The sequence below is a fragment of the Heptranchias perlo genome, chromosome 25, assembly GCF_035084215.1.
Source record: "Heptranchias perlo isolate sHepPer1 chromosome 25, sHepPer1.hap1, whole genome shotgun sequence".
NCBI lineage: Eukaryota > Metazoa > Chordata > Chondrichthyes > Hexanchiformes > Hexanchidae > Heptranchias > Heptranchias perlo.
In genome coordinates this window covers 36,469,815-36,483,818 of record NC_090349.1, presented here as the reverse complement: position 1 = coordinate 36,483,818, position 14,004 = coordinate 36,469,815, and the positions used below count along the sequence as shown (strand labels likewise).

Here is a 14,004-nt window from a genome sequence, read left to right as displayed (position 1 = left end):
ATTTCATTAGCAATGACCACACTATCAAAGATACAGGAGAGTAAAGAAAGACTGAGTGATCCATTTGTGAAGGAATCCATTAGTAAACTGTATAACCATAATTGACCATTAGATTAGGCTATGTCACAAGATACCTAGTCATAGTGGCAGCTTCGCATGAATGAGTTTGTATTTATATAATGTCTTTCATGTCCTCAGGATGTTCCAAAAGTGCTTCACTTCCATTTGCACTCATTTCTGAGTTAGATAATTAAGCCACAATCCAGGATTTGAGAACATAATCTAGGCTGACGTATCAGTGCAGTACTGAAGGAGTGCTGCATCATCAGAGGTGCCAATCTGCCTGTTCAGGTGGATGTAAAAGATCTCATAGGACTATTCAAAGAAGAGCATGGCCTTCTTCCAGTGTCCTAGCTAACACTCCTCCCTCAACAGACACCACCTAAAACAGATTATTTGGTGGTCATTTATCTCATTTGCTGTTTGAGGGACCTTGCTGTGTGCAATTTAGCTACACTGTTTGCTATCAAACCAACAGTTACTGTATCTCAAATTGGAACATCATAATGACATATAAAAATATAAATACAAGTTCATTCTTGAAAAGGCAGGCATGCCCCTTTTGAAGGAAAAGTTGCAACAGGTCAGCCTACGATTGGTCTGCATCTCATTGGACTTCTACATCTTCTAAACACTTGTATCTGTTATGGGGATGGAGGCTTTACAGGATCTGCCTCAAACTGGGAAATAGCGACAGCTTTGACTTGAGTGGATTAAATTGTGAAAATGCATTAGGTGAGAACAAGATCACGCTAAGCTATGATTTGCGCCACAGTTGGAAGCCTGTCAGCACTCACTATTTAGCCATACAAAGTAATGAGCAGTGGGTAAGGACTGAAAATTGGTGGGGAGGGAAAAAAAAAGGTAATTCTGCATCAGATTCAAAGATAAGCACCAGAACAAAACCTGAGGAGGGGGAGCTGAAGAGAACAAGGGATTTATTTTTAATTAAAACAATTAATATGCTGCAAGTCGCAATTCTGAATTTATTCAATTTTTTAAAATATACAAAGTGAAAGATTTCATAATTACAATTTTTCTGAATAATGAGATTTAACCAAATATGGTGCATTTTAGTTACTAAAAAACATGAAATCCACTCTCCATTAGTAACACCAGTAAAAATGTGGTGACTTTGTTGCTTCCAATTCCTCTCGGGGTGGGTGTAGTGCAGAAAATATTGTACCATTTACCTCTACTGATTCCCTCACCTTTTACAGGGGTCCCAGATCCTGAGGAGGTTCAATAACAGGGGATCTGTTCAGGATACTGTTGATTCCCCAGCCCATTTCAGAATTAGTGGGGAGAAGTAGCAGCTTCCAAAAGGCAACAAATGTCTATTCAAAATTGGCCATAGAAAAGCCACTTTAAAAATCATCACAAATCAGAATCAGTACCATGAAACGGGATGGTGCCCTTTCCCCCTTCTAATTAAATAACTTAATGAAATCGTGGGAAGGTATGGCTTTCAAAAGATATAATTTCTGAGAATGTAATTTTGTTGGCAGACAATCAGCATTTTCCCTGATTTTCCTTTAGAAGGCTTTTACCCCCCGCATCGTCCAGTTTCTAGGAAGTGTTTTTCTGAGGTTTGTGTCAATGACCCATTCACAAATGCAGTCATTTTAAGTAACATCCCAAGAGATTGTCGAGAGCTGTTCAAATCAGGGAAATTCCTTTACCAACTAAGTACACAGGAGGATCCAACCTCTAATGCAGTTTCCTTGTTCAGCTGCCTCTTATTTGGCAACATGTATTTTTCTCCTACAGAGAAGCAACAACAGAAAAAAAACTGGGAACGTCTCCTGTTAGGTGGAAGGTTTTAAACATTAGAAAAGTACATCCAATCACTCTTTTAGTTTCCATTAGGTAAAAACACTAAACAAATGCAGGTCATGTCCCTAGCCTCCAGCTGCTAAGGTGAGTTGCAACACTCCCAATATCCCAACGGAGATCTGTTGACTCAGCAAAGACCAAGGACCAAACCTGGGACCTTCCTGTCTCTAGGGATCATTAATCACACCAGACAGCGCCAGTACTAACAACCAGTGGGGAGCTGCACATAGACCATATTTTTCAAGTGCTGGTATCAGCGTTGTTCGGTTGGCTACATTCTCACTTGAATCAGAAGATTGTAGGTCCCAATTCCCCTCAGAACTCAAGCGCATAAACTAGGGTGCCAGTCCAGGGAGTGCTGCATTGCCAGAGGTGATGTCCTTCAGTTGAGACATTAAAACCAAACTCCTGTGGTACGGGGTCAGATGCCATGAATTAGCCAACATTCTGTCTGCCCCCTCCCCGCCCCAAAAAATCTTACTGCTATTTGTGGATACAAAAAAATCAAGTTGCACTTCAAAATAAGGGTGGGGGTGAAAAGAGAAAAAGAGAGAAAGGGAAAGGATGAGGCACTATATACAGGCAAGTCCTTCTCTGCTAGATCTTACTGCGACACCTAAATCACAACACATCACACACCATTTTGACAAAATAGGCTCAAAGTTTTATTGCAGTTAAAACATTTGTACCAAACTGACTGGAGATAATTTTTTTTTAAATAAAGAAATTCTACATTTAGGATCCAAGTTGAGGAAGTCTTTTCATCAGTACTCCAAAAAAAATAATTACAATCTATTTTAAACAAAAAAGTAACCCAAACCAAAGATAGACTGAGATGTTGAACAGTGAGTTTTGGTTCCCGCACCAATCAGTCGGTAAATGTACCACATGGAGCAGTAATGAACGATATGAAATAGGATGGAACCAGGGTTGTGCCCAGTTAGCCAATCACACCTGGGACAACAAGAGGACCCTGACAATCCAGGTATAGGATGTTGGGAAAGAAAGTCAGGCAGTCACAGTTCCCAATCCTGAGGAGCAAATCCTGCTGGAAAATGTTCATGCCTGGATGTCTGGTGAGGGCAGGATCAGACTAGGCAGTGCTACCCTTCATGGTTAAATAGCCTGGCCTCCATCACTGTCCAGACTTGGATGCGGAATGTCCCTTTGGGCATGGTACTAAAGGGTGTCCATAAAACCGACTGCATTAAAAGTACCTTCAGGCCAGGAGGGGAGAAAAATTGCAGAGGAGAGTCCATAACTCAATATTTGGATCCTGATGCCAAGACTCCCTCCTTAGCAGTGTACTCTCCAACGTAAAAAGAACAAACGTCATCCTTCAATCAAGTAGGACACAATTTATAAACATGGTCTATAAGATTGAACAGAATCCTGTGAAAAGATAAATCCTAAAACTTGTGCATAGAGGATTCCAAAACTTGTCCATGAACTGATTTAAACAAAAAAAAAATGCCCAATAAAGGAGTTTACTGACATCAAGTTTAGAGGTTTATTTAAGGCCTGTGTTTCACTCAAGGCAGCAAAAGGCATGCTCATCAAATATAGTCTTCTCACTGCCATAGTTACAGTGCTTCTCAATAGCAATTATCACTACAGTAAAACAAAAGATGGTACATCCCCAAAACAGTAAGCAGAATACATGGGAGTTTTAGAAGGCAATAACATCACACAGGAGGGGAGGGAGTGCAGTTGGATGACAGCATAAATCACAAGCTCCAGCAGTTTACAGCCATGATCTGAACCCCTCAGATAAGATTAAGGGCCTGAAATCACTTGTTGGCATCCTCTTTTTTTTTAAATATATAAAATAAATATAATGTATACTGACCTCCTGATAGGAGGGATGAGGTTAATTTATTCATTTCTGGAGCTGCTCACAGCTGCCCTCCACTAACCATATACCCAGTATGCTCGGTGTTGTTCATGCACAACATCATCCATACTATCTTAATAATGATCCAGATGTAACTGCTGCAAGTTTAACAATCAACTGTTAAATCAACAGTTGATTACCAGGAAATAAGCTGATCAGCAACAGCATGAGTTTGAAACCTCTCCCCTTCTGTATTTAGCACATGTACCTTTTTTACAAAGACACTCCAAGTATGCATTACAAAGCAAATATGGGAGGAAGGATTCCGACTGGCTCAGGATTATTGGACAATTCCCCCCAAAAAACCACCAAAATCTTTTGCCATGGAACATTTCATTGCTTTGTACCAGCTGGGTTAGCACCCAGTCTGCAGCACATCAGAAGGCAGTGGCTTGAGAACAGCAGCAGAAGTTTCTGATCATTTTAAGAGTGAAATTAAGAAGAAGAAAAAGCTGGAAGAACTGAAAAATCTGAAAGAAAAACAGAAAATGCTAGACACGGACAATAATTCCATCAGTATCCAAAAAAAGAGGGGTTAAGGTGTCCAAATCCAGAGATCGGTTCAGATGAGGGGCCCCATTCTCTTCAATCCAGGATACCAACCTCTCTGCCATTCCATTACAGCTTTCCAACGTCAACCCGAACAAGCAGGCAGGGTCAAAGGATTCATGTGAAAGAGGTGATCCTTCATCAGAACTGGCCTCTTTGTCAGACCTATAGAAGGAACATCTCCAGCCTGACTAAGTAAATTCTGATGAATTGACCCATCTGAAACACTAATCCATCTTTCGGTCAGATGCTGATCAGCCTGCCATGCACTCGAGATGGGTTGCCACCTTGGGATACACTGCAGAATGTGTTACTCTCAATACGTACAAACTTAACATTGCTTATGATGGCCACTGGGTTTTCTATGAGTTGGTGGGCTGACATGGCAGACAGGAAACAAATGGATGGCTCCAGTGATACACAAGCATTTATTTCAATGCATGTTTATAGGGAATATCAGAACCTGAATACATAATAAATTCCAAAAAAAATGAAAAGGTTGTTTTCCCCCCCAAAAAGTGTCATACACACACAGTCTGCTGGCAATAGTAAACTCAACAGGAGTGCATTCAGGTCAGTTTTTGCTCTCTTTACCACGTTACGCAGTTAAAACAATGGTCAAAATATTGCACATTTCCAGTTAATGGTATTACCCATTGTTTATTTACATTGTAACCGCTGACACTGCATTACCAGTCCTGACTCCATATCCATCACGTGAAACCTAAATCCACCTGACTAGTTCTCAGCCCCTTGCCATGAAGCAGAGATACTTGCGTAGGGAATACGTTCCACCTCAGAGGAAAGGGAAGGCACTAGTCTCACTACTGTATCATTGAAAACATGGGCAGAGATGAGGAAAAGTACACACTAGGTTGGTACCACTGCCATTCCTCCTGGCAGGCGCAGGTTTCATACAAGCATGAAGCTCTAGTGAGGTAGAAATAGTGGAAAGAGCTTTATTTTATAATCGCACAATCTTAATGGTTGCAATTTTTAGGATTAAAAATTTTATGCCCCAAGGTTAAAAAAGCTGTGGTTCAAAAACCAAATGGCCATTACTGAGACTTCCCTAATTACACTATTTATTCCATCCCATTATTCCTTTAACAAATCCAAAAAAAATAGAAACTTAATTAAACAAAGATGTTATAAAAGCACGCAACGAGATCAGCAAAGTGCAATGGTCAACAAGCCTATAGGAATATGCAAGGCCCAGGGTTAGGGCCATTGCATCAGACCTCATATTAAAACTGCAACACAGTACAGTACAAACAAGCTCTAAATCTGTTTAACATCAAACATACTTAATGACAGACTTACTCTGTGGAAGCCGTTAGCTGGAACGATCTTAGAACACTACTTTTAAACTGGAAATCCTCTCTTCCCACCACAAATCAAAAAAAAGCTTCATTATTCCTTGAATACTTCATTATCTTTGCACGATCTAATATAATTTAAAACATGGTCTCAGATTGCTAGGAGTGAACCTGGTCTGCCCAGAACTCATCTCTCTAAATTGTACAAATAGGTGTGAACTTGGATCGGAAGCAGACAGCAATGGTCTGTTCACTGTTTAGAAAAATCATTTTGAATCAGAAACACCAAGAAGGCACTTCTCTGAAGTGTCAGTCACCACTGTGACATGACCTCCAACAACCCCCTCTCCACCACCTTTTTGTCCTTCAAGTGATACAAAAGCCAAACACAGTTGGCATACCGGTTTCTGATTCAGATCAAGTTCAACATGTAATCTGCTAGAAATTCCTTCTTTGTTCATCTGACAATTGGAGGAATAATATCCCTTTTGGTGCTCCTACCTTTTCTTTTATATATACGTATAAAAATAGTTTGTGAATTTTGTGCTCATCAAGGTGAGGGATATTAGTGCCCAGGAGTGTAAGACTTCTCCAAGTATTAGCATCAAGCACTCCAAGGGAGCATGGTTAGAGACAAAGTTTCCTCCACTCCATTCCAATGATATCTTTCCATCCCAACCTCCAACTGCACCAGTATGACGTTTCTCCAAAGAAGCTACTCGGTCACATCTCTGAGGGAAATTGATGACTTAAAGGTGAATTACCTACCTCTTCTATACCAATGAGGCACGAGTACGCAATATATTTTTGTCAAGAGCCACAATCCTGAGCGGTAACTCAAGCGCAGTGGCAGCTTGAAGAAAATGAAGATAAAATGCACTCAGCTGTCCTAACGCTGAGTGGATAAAGGAACTGCTTTTTGTGAAACTAAGTATAGAACACGAAAGTTCCAGATTTTATCAATGGTCTTTTCAGAGTTGGCCGATTTCAGCGAGGGCGGCTGTAGGGAAGATACTTGGTGCCACTGGGCTAGGGAGGGGGAAAAACCCAACTCATCTAGGGTGCCTGTGCCTGATAGTTATCCAGTGACCTCTGGATAAACAAATCTTGCAATGTCTTCTAAAACAGGCCATCTTGATTCATTTTCAGCCAATTTCTCTGGTTTATTCAACACTGCAGTATCAGTATCAACTTGCTGCCACAGGAAGCAAAACCCAGAAGTGAAATATAAATTTGGCATTGCAAGAGAACAGGGGAGCTCTGCAGCGAGGAAGGCAGAGAAAAGCAACACATAATCCCTGCTTACAATTAGCAAGGATTTCTACTAAATGGTGCACTGAAAGATTTGAAAATATATTATGTTTGAAATTAAAAGGACATTTGGATTTATTAAACTAAATCGATTCTGCTTACTGCTCCCTTTAACTAAAACAAGGTCAATCTCTTCAGCCTTTTGTTTTAGCTTCACTGATATTGTGGGCTAAAGGATATTCCCCCTTTACGGGCTCTGCAACTTCATTTCCTCCCATCAAAAAAACACTTAAAAGTGCATATCAGTGGCCGATTTTAGGTGTCTCGCACTGTTTGAGGTCTTGGAAACATTCGTTTCGCAAAACAAGGCTCAACAAACAACAGGAAAAAGCACAGACAGAAAGCTTTCAGTACATAAAAGGTCAGTTAGCAAAAGCCTACAATTTTATCTCTGTTCAAGTCCTTATAAATCCATAGCCAACAAGGCCAAGAAATGCTCTGGCTGCATTAGAATTTCTAGAAAGATTCAGACTGAATTTTCTAAATTGTACATACCAAAACCCATTTTTAAAGTGTTAGAGCTCCCCTGATGGTTTAGTTGGTAAAGTAATTGAGCCACCCAGATAGGAAGGTCACAGGCTCCATCCTAGGTCTGTGCCAAATTAATGTTTGCCAGGCAAGAAGTGGCAAGACTACAATTGGCTTCAGCTCCTATGGCTTGAAGTTGGGGGTGGGGGGAAGGAATGGGCGAGAGATGCTATGCTGGATCAGTATTCAGCAATTTGTGCCAGAAAGTGGAGTGCGCACACAGGACAAGTATAAATGATATCCCTCCACAAACAGTCTGCCGATAGTCACTGTCTAGGCTCACACAAGGAGAATGCCCACTTGGGTGAGGTACTGGCACCTTTGGGACCATAGCCCAGCATAAGTCAGCACCATTAAGGAGAGGGGAAGGAGAGGGAGAAAATGAATGGGATGTGATTTAGTATGCCAGAATTTGACATTTGAACTGTCAGATTATCTAAATTCAACTACAGAATACCCGTAAAATGTCTAGAAAGAGCTTAAAAAGGATGTGGTTTCATTTATTATCATGCACAACATTTGCTCTATTTAGATTATTATAGGAAGTCAGCCTTACCTCCTGACGGTTGAAAAGTAAAAGATTTAGCATTAATAAGTTGAGCCTTCACATTTACCTCAACCTTTCTTTTATAAATGGTTAAAGGCCACACTAACTTCCTGTTGAAAAATCACAAATGTATTTTGGGAGTAACCCTATAAAAACCCTGTTGGTCAGTTAATACAAGAAAAGGGAATTCATATTAGAAAATAATATATTCTCTGCTTTTCCATCAACTAAACCAATAGCTGGTAGGACTGAGGGTATAGACCTGATCTGTTCTGATTTATTTCAATGTTATTACAGTACTAAGGATCAGGAGTACACAGTAACTCACACATACATCAATTCCACATATATACTGTGTATCTTCTGCCTGGCTTCCACACTAGTTACTGCTGGTTAATGATTACCCTGTAGGAATAGCAACATAAAATGTTATCTAAATCACAGTGATTACAGTTAGTTTATTGCTGAGAGAGAAAGGGAGAAGAGAGAGAAAAAGAGATGAGGGGGAAAAAAAGGGAGAGAAAAAAAACTCAGTGCAAGTGTTAAACCTTGTAATCCAACTCTGCGTTCATTTTTGTGTACATCTCATAGATTGCATCGATAGTCACTGTGAAGTTGACTAAAAACTGTCTGATTTTTTCTACACATTCTTCTTCTTTGACCTCTTTACCCTTTGACAGCGCTTTCATAAAGTCCGATTTATATGGGGCTGCGAAAACTGCGGCCTGAAAAGCAAAAACAGCAAGTCACATGCTGCAGTCAAGAGCTTCATTTTACCCCTCAGTACAATCCAGCTGATAACTGGTCTCTCAAACCTGGTGGGGTTCGGCACAGATTGCATTAGTAACCCCAAAGTCATCTCTTAATGAAATTAATTAAAATTTGGAGGTAGATTATACTCTGAATTTTTAAATCTAGCACATTCTAGTACTGTTGGAAACCTACTAGTTTGGACAACTCATGGTGAAATTATGTTTCTCCTTCCTCTCTTCAAGGTGCCGACACGCCAAGGTAATCTTCTACAAGCCCTGGCTGCCCCTCCAGTACTTCATTGTAATAGTCATTCTGCATGCATGAGCCTGAGAGTGATAACATGCAACTGTGGGGGAGCAACCCTGCTGATCTCTCTCTCGTGTGGGCAGAAGGGGGGGGTTGGCAACTCACTGGAGCAGAAGGCCTGACTGACATGATTTCTTAGCCCAGAGATGCTGAGGCCCATCTGTAATGGCCTCAACAATTCCTCGACTGAGATCAAAGCCCCAATTTTAACCTAACCCGCCCGGCGAGAACACAGTGGGTTCAGGTCGGATGCCTGATTTACACCCAGCCCGATTTTACGTTCCACTGAAGTCAATGGAATGTAAAGTCAGGCAGGATGTTCTCACCGGGCAGGTTAGGTTAAAAAGCGGGCCGCAAGCATTTATAGTTATAAACAATTTTCACCCCGTTTATAAAATTTCCTTTTTTCTCTTTTATGGCCTCATGAACACCTCTGCTCTTTTCAAGTTCTTTCATCTGGAATCCAGTAATGTGATTCACTAGAAGTTGCCTACAAAACAGAATATTTCCATTTATTTTAGTTAGAGCAGGATTTGAGGGGGGGTGGGGGCAGGGTGCATTGTAATGTCAGACTAGCCTAGGACTGCTCACTTCCAGGAAAAGCTGGCCAAGCATGGGTGCAGCTCAGCATAAGCGAGCACCTTGAAGAAAAAATAAAGGAATGCAAAACAAAAATACTCACAGAAAATAGTCTTTGTACGAACCAGCCATGGTACTTCTTGAGAGCCATTTCATATGCTTTTGTTGCATTGACTCGAATGAGGTTTGGATTAGCATCATCACGCTCTCCATCTGCGATGCTTTGCAGTAGAACCTGTATGAACTTCAAACCCCTGCAAAAATGGGAGAGAAAAAAAAAATCACAAACAGAAACCAGCTATCTCTTTGCATTCAGATTTTTTTTCTAATTCCAAGGGGTGGAATGAGGCTCGAGTGGTGCATAAACACTGGCATGGATTAGTTAGGCCGAATAGCCCGTTTCTGTGCTGTACATTCTATGTAAATTGTAATCAGACTCATTTTTAGTACGTGAATCTAGTAGTCACTAATTACACATTTTGTGTCTATTTAATTCAGTTTTCACATCACACCAATGCAGAAACTGTAGTAGAATTTCAATTTATGTAAATCAATTAATCTTCAGACCACGGCCAGAATTAAATCAGTGCAAAGCCAAGCTGTCTTCCTTGGCTCAGTGGCAGTACACTCGCCTTGGAATCAGAAGGCCATGGGTTTAAGGCACACTCCAGAGACTTGAGCAGGTAATCTAGGCTGACAGTTCAGTGCAGTACTGAGGGACTGCTGCATCGTCACAGGCGCATTCTTTTGGGTAAGACGTTAAACCGCAGCTGCATCTGCCCAGTCAGGTGGATGTAAAAGATCCCACAGCACTTTTCGAAGAAGAGCAGAGGAGTTCTCAAACAATGCCACCAAAAACAGATTAACTGGCCATTTATCTTATTGCTGTTTGTGGAATCCTGTTTTGTGCAAACTGGATGCAGTGTTTCCTGAATTACAATAGTGACTACACTTCAAAAGTACTTCATTGGCTGTGAAGCGCTTTGGTATGTTCGGAGGTCGTGAAAGGCGCTATATAAATGCTTGTTCTTTCTCTTTTTAAAGCTGTAAAAAGGTCTAAATCCAACAGACAGCCAGCTCCTTCGCTTTTCAAAAGTTTCATTGGTCAAGGAATGGAGTTTTACTTAGATGTCTAAATTACATAGAATTTACAGCACATAAATACGCCATTCAGCCCAACTGGTCTGTGCCAGTGTTTATGATCCGCAAAAGCCTCCTCCCACCCTACTTCATCTCACCCTATCTGCCAGCTATGTCAACACTCAAGGCATTATGCATAGATGTGTATATTTATTTTTACACTGTACACTTCTGAAAAGATCACATCTACATACAGACTCTTCGCTAAAACTCACAATGGAGGTTATAGTGAGTGGGTGGCAGAGTGCAGTATGAGTAAGGCAGTATAACTCTCTTGTCCACTCAAACTGCTCTTGAACAGGAACTAATGCCAATCTAGTAATGGAGCCTTTAGTGCTTGATCCATTACGTTACAAGTCTCTGCAGAGTACGACAATGGATGGGGCTCTTGAACGCCTTCAACAATACGCTTTTTACTGCTGCTCACCAGTCACGACCTTGTTACTTAGTTTCTCTTCCTTACCCCCGCTGTTCATCACTACAATCAATTTCAAGGTTCGTTACGTAGCTGATCCAGTGACTAATGACTTGGAAAATAAGATGACGCGCTGTCTAAACAAGCGATTGCTCACAGCTGGCAACAGCGCTCATTTTCGAAGTGAAAGCCACATTCCCACTTACTTCAATTACTGTGATTACCGTCAGGCAAATTAGATAGTGTTGGGGCAAGAAGAGGTGGCACTTAAAAGGGCCTCTATAAAAGAAACCTATTATAAAAATTTGAATAATGCCAATGAGCTACAGAACAAGACATTCAATTTAATGTCACATTTTGAACAGCCACCCAACAGTTAAAAATCAGGCAGGAATTCTGCTCCCGAGTGCTAACCAGTGCCTGGCTGCAGAGTGTGCGTGCCCACGAATCTCGGGAGTACAGAATCAGGCATAGATATGATGCTTTCTACAGTCGAACAGCCTGCCGGTGCTCCACTATTCAAGCTCACACACGAAGAATGGCGACTTGGTTGATGGCAGCCAACACCATTGGAACTATACTCCAGCAAGAGTCTCTGCTCTTAGGATGAAACGGAAAATTGTGGGAAAAGAGCCCAAAAAAAAATTAAAATATACAGCTAAATAAATGAGATTGGTTACCTTTTTAGCCACATTAGTGCCAGTGTAGCTCCAACCTTTGGCCACTCAGTACCATATTGTTCCTTCTCTCCTTCCAGAATCTGTTGCAATGTTTTGAATTTTGTGGGATTTGCCTCATACACTGTCCTGATTTTCTATTTAAAAAAAAAATCAATTAACTTTTGCAGATGCAATGAAGTTTTTAGGAGAATCAAAGTTCAGTTAACTACAATTTCCTGCGGAGTGAAAGGCTTTGGCCAGTGACTACCTGTAACACACTGCTTGAATCAATGGAGCTTTTCTTCATAGACCATAGCCTAGCCTGTGCAATGCAGTGTATATGAAGACACATGGGATTCGGGCAAGGAGTGCATACTAACATATTTGTTAATAAAGTTAACTGCTGTTAATTATAGGAATCTTACAACACCAGGTTATAGTCCAACAATTTTATTTTAAAATCACAAGCTTTTAAAATCACAAAATTTTAAAATAAAATTGTTGGACTATAACCTGGTTTTGTAAGATTCCTTACATTTGTCCACCCCAGTCCATCACCGGCATCTCCACATCATGGCTGTTAATTATGCCATCTAAGAATGATAAATAGTAAATTTGTAATGTAGAACAACCATTATTGCTGTGCTTTTTTAAAATTTGTTCACGGGATGTGGGTGTTACTGGCGAGGCCGGCATTTATTGCCCATCCCTAATTGCCCTCGAGAAGGTGGTGGTGAGCCGCCTTCTTGAACCGCTGCAGTCCATGTGGTGAAGGTTCTCCCACAGTGCTGTTAGGAAGGGAGTTCCAGGATTTTGACCCAGCGACGATGAAGGAACGGCGATATATTTCCAAGTCGGGATGGTGTGTAACCTGGAGGGGAACGTGCAGGTGGTGGTGTTCCCATGTGCCTGCTGCTCTTGTCCTTCTAGGTGGTAGAGGTCGCGGGTTTGGGAGGTGCTGTCGAAGAAGCCTTGGCGAGTTGCTGCAGTGCATCCTGTGGATGGTACACACCGCAGCCACTGTGCGCTGGTGGTGAAGGGAGTGAATGTTTAGGGTGGTGGATGGGGTGCCAATCAAGTGGGCTGCTTTGTCCTGGATGGCGTCGAGCTTCTTGAGTGTTGTTGGAGCTGCACTCATCCAAGCAAGTGGAGAGTATTCCATCACACTCCTGACTTGTGCCTTGTAGATGGTGGAAAGGCTTTGGGGAGTCAGGAGGTGAGTCACTTGCCACAGAATACTCAACCTCTGACCTGCTCTTGTAGCCACAGTATTTATATGGCTGGTCCAGTTAAGTTTCTGATCAATGGTGACCCCCAGGATGTTGATGGTGGGGGATTCAGCGATGGTAATGCAGTTGAATGTCAAGGGGAGGTGGTTAGGCTCGCTCTTGTTGGAGATGGTCATTGCCTGACACTTGTCTGGCGTAAATGTTACTTGCCACTTATCAGCCCAAGCCTGGATGTTGTCCAGGTCTTGCTGCATGCGGGCTCGGACTGCTTCATTATTTGAGGGGTTGCGAATGGAACTGAACACTGTGCAATCATCAGCGAACATCCCCATTTCTGACCTTATGATGGAGGGAAGGTCATTGATGAAGCAGCTGAAGATGGTTGGGCCTAGGACACTGCCCTGAGGAACACCTGCGGCAATGCCCTGGGGCTGAGATGATTGGCCTCCAACAACCACTACCATCTTCCTTTGTGCTAGGTATGACTCCAGCCACTGGAGAGTTTCCCCCCTGATTCCCATTGACTTCAATTTTACTAGGGCTTCTTGGTGTCACACTTGGTCAAATGCTGCCTTGATGTCAAGGGCAGTCACTCTCACTTTACCTCTGGAATTCAGCTCTTTTGTCCACGTTTGGACCAAGGCAGTAATGAGGTCTGGAGCCGAGTGGTCCTGGCGGAACCCAAACTGAGCATCGGTGAGCAGGTTATTGGTGAGTAAGTGCCGCTTGATAGCACTGTCGATGACACCTTCCATCACTTTGCTGATGATTGAGAGTAGACTGATGGGGCGGTAATTGGCCTGATTGGATTTGTCTGCTTTTTGTGGGCAGGACATACCTGGGCAATTTTCCACATTGTCGGGTAGATGCCAGTGTTGT

The 14,004-nt window shown here is 41.9% G+C and overlaps 1 protein-coding gene across 1 annotated transcript in view; it reads right to left on the bottom strand.

The window, feature by feature from the left end:
* Nucleotides 1-2,537: 2,537 nt before the first annotated feature.
* Nucleotides 2,538-14,004, bottom strand: part of gltpa (glycolipid transfer protein a) — a 41,174-nt gene continuing 29,707 nt past the window's right edge. Inside the window, exons 3-5 of the mRNA XM_068006018.1 lie at nt 11,918-12,051; nt 9,786-9,936; nt 2,538-8,769 (exon numbers count right to left, since the gene is read on the bottom strand). Of these exons, the coding sequence (XP_067862119.1) occupies nt 8,587-8,769; nt 9,786-9,936; nt 11,918-12,051 (468 nt within the window). The 3' untranslated portion in view covers nt 2,538-8,586. The remainder of the gene's footprint in view (nt 8,770-9,785; nt 9,937-11,917; nt 12,052-14,004) is intronic.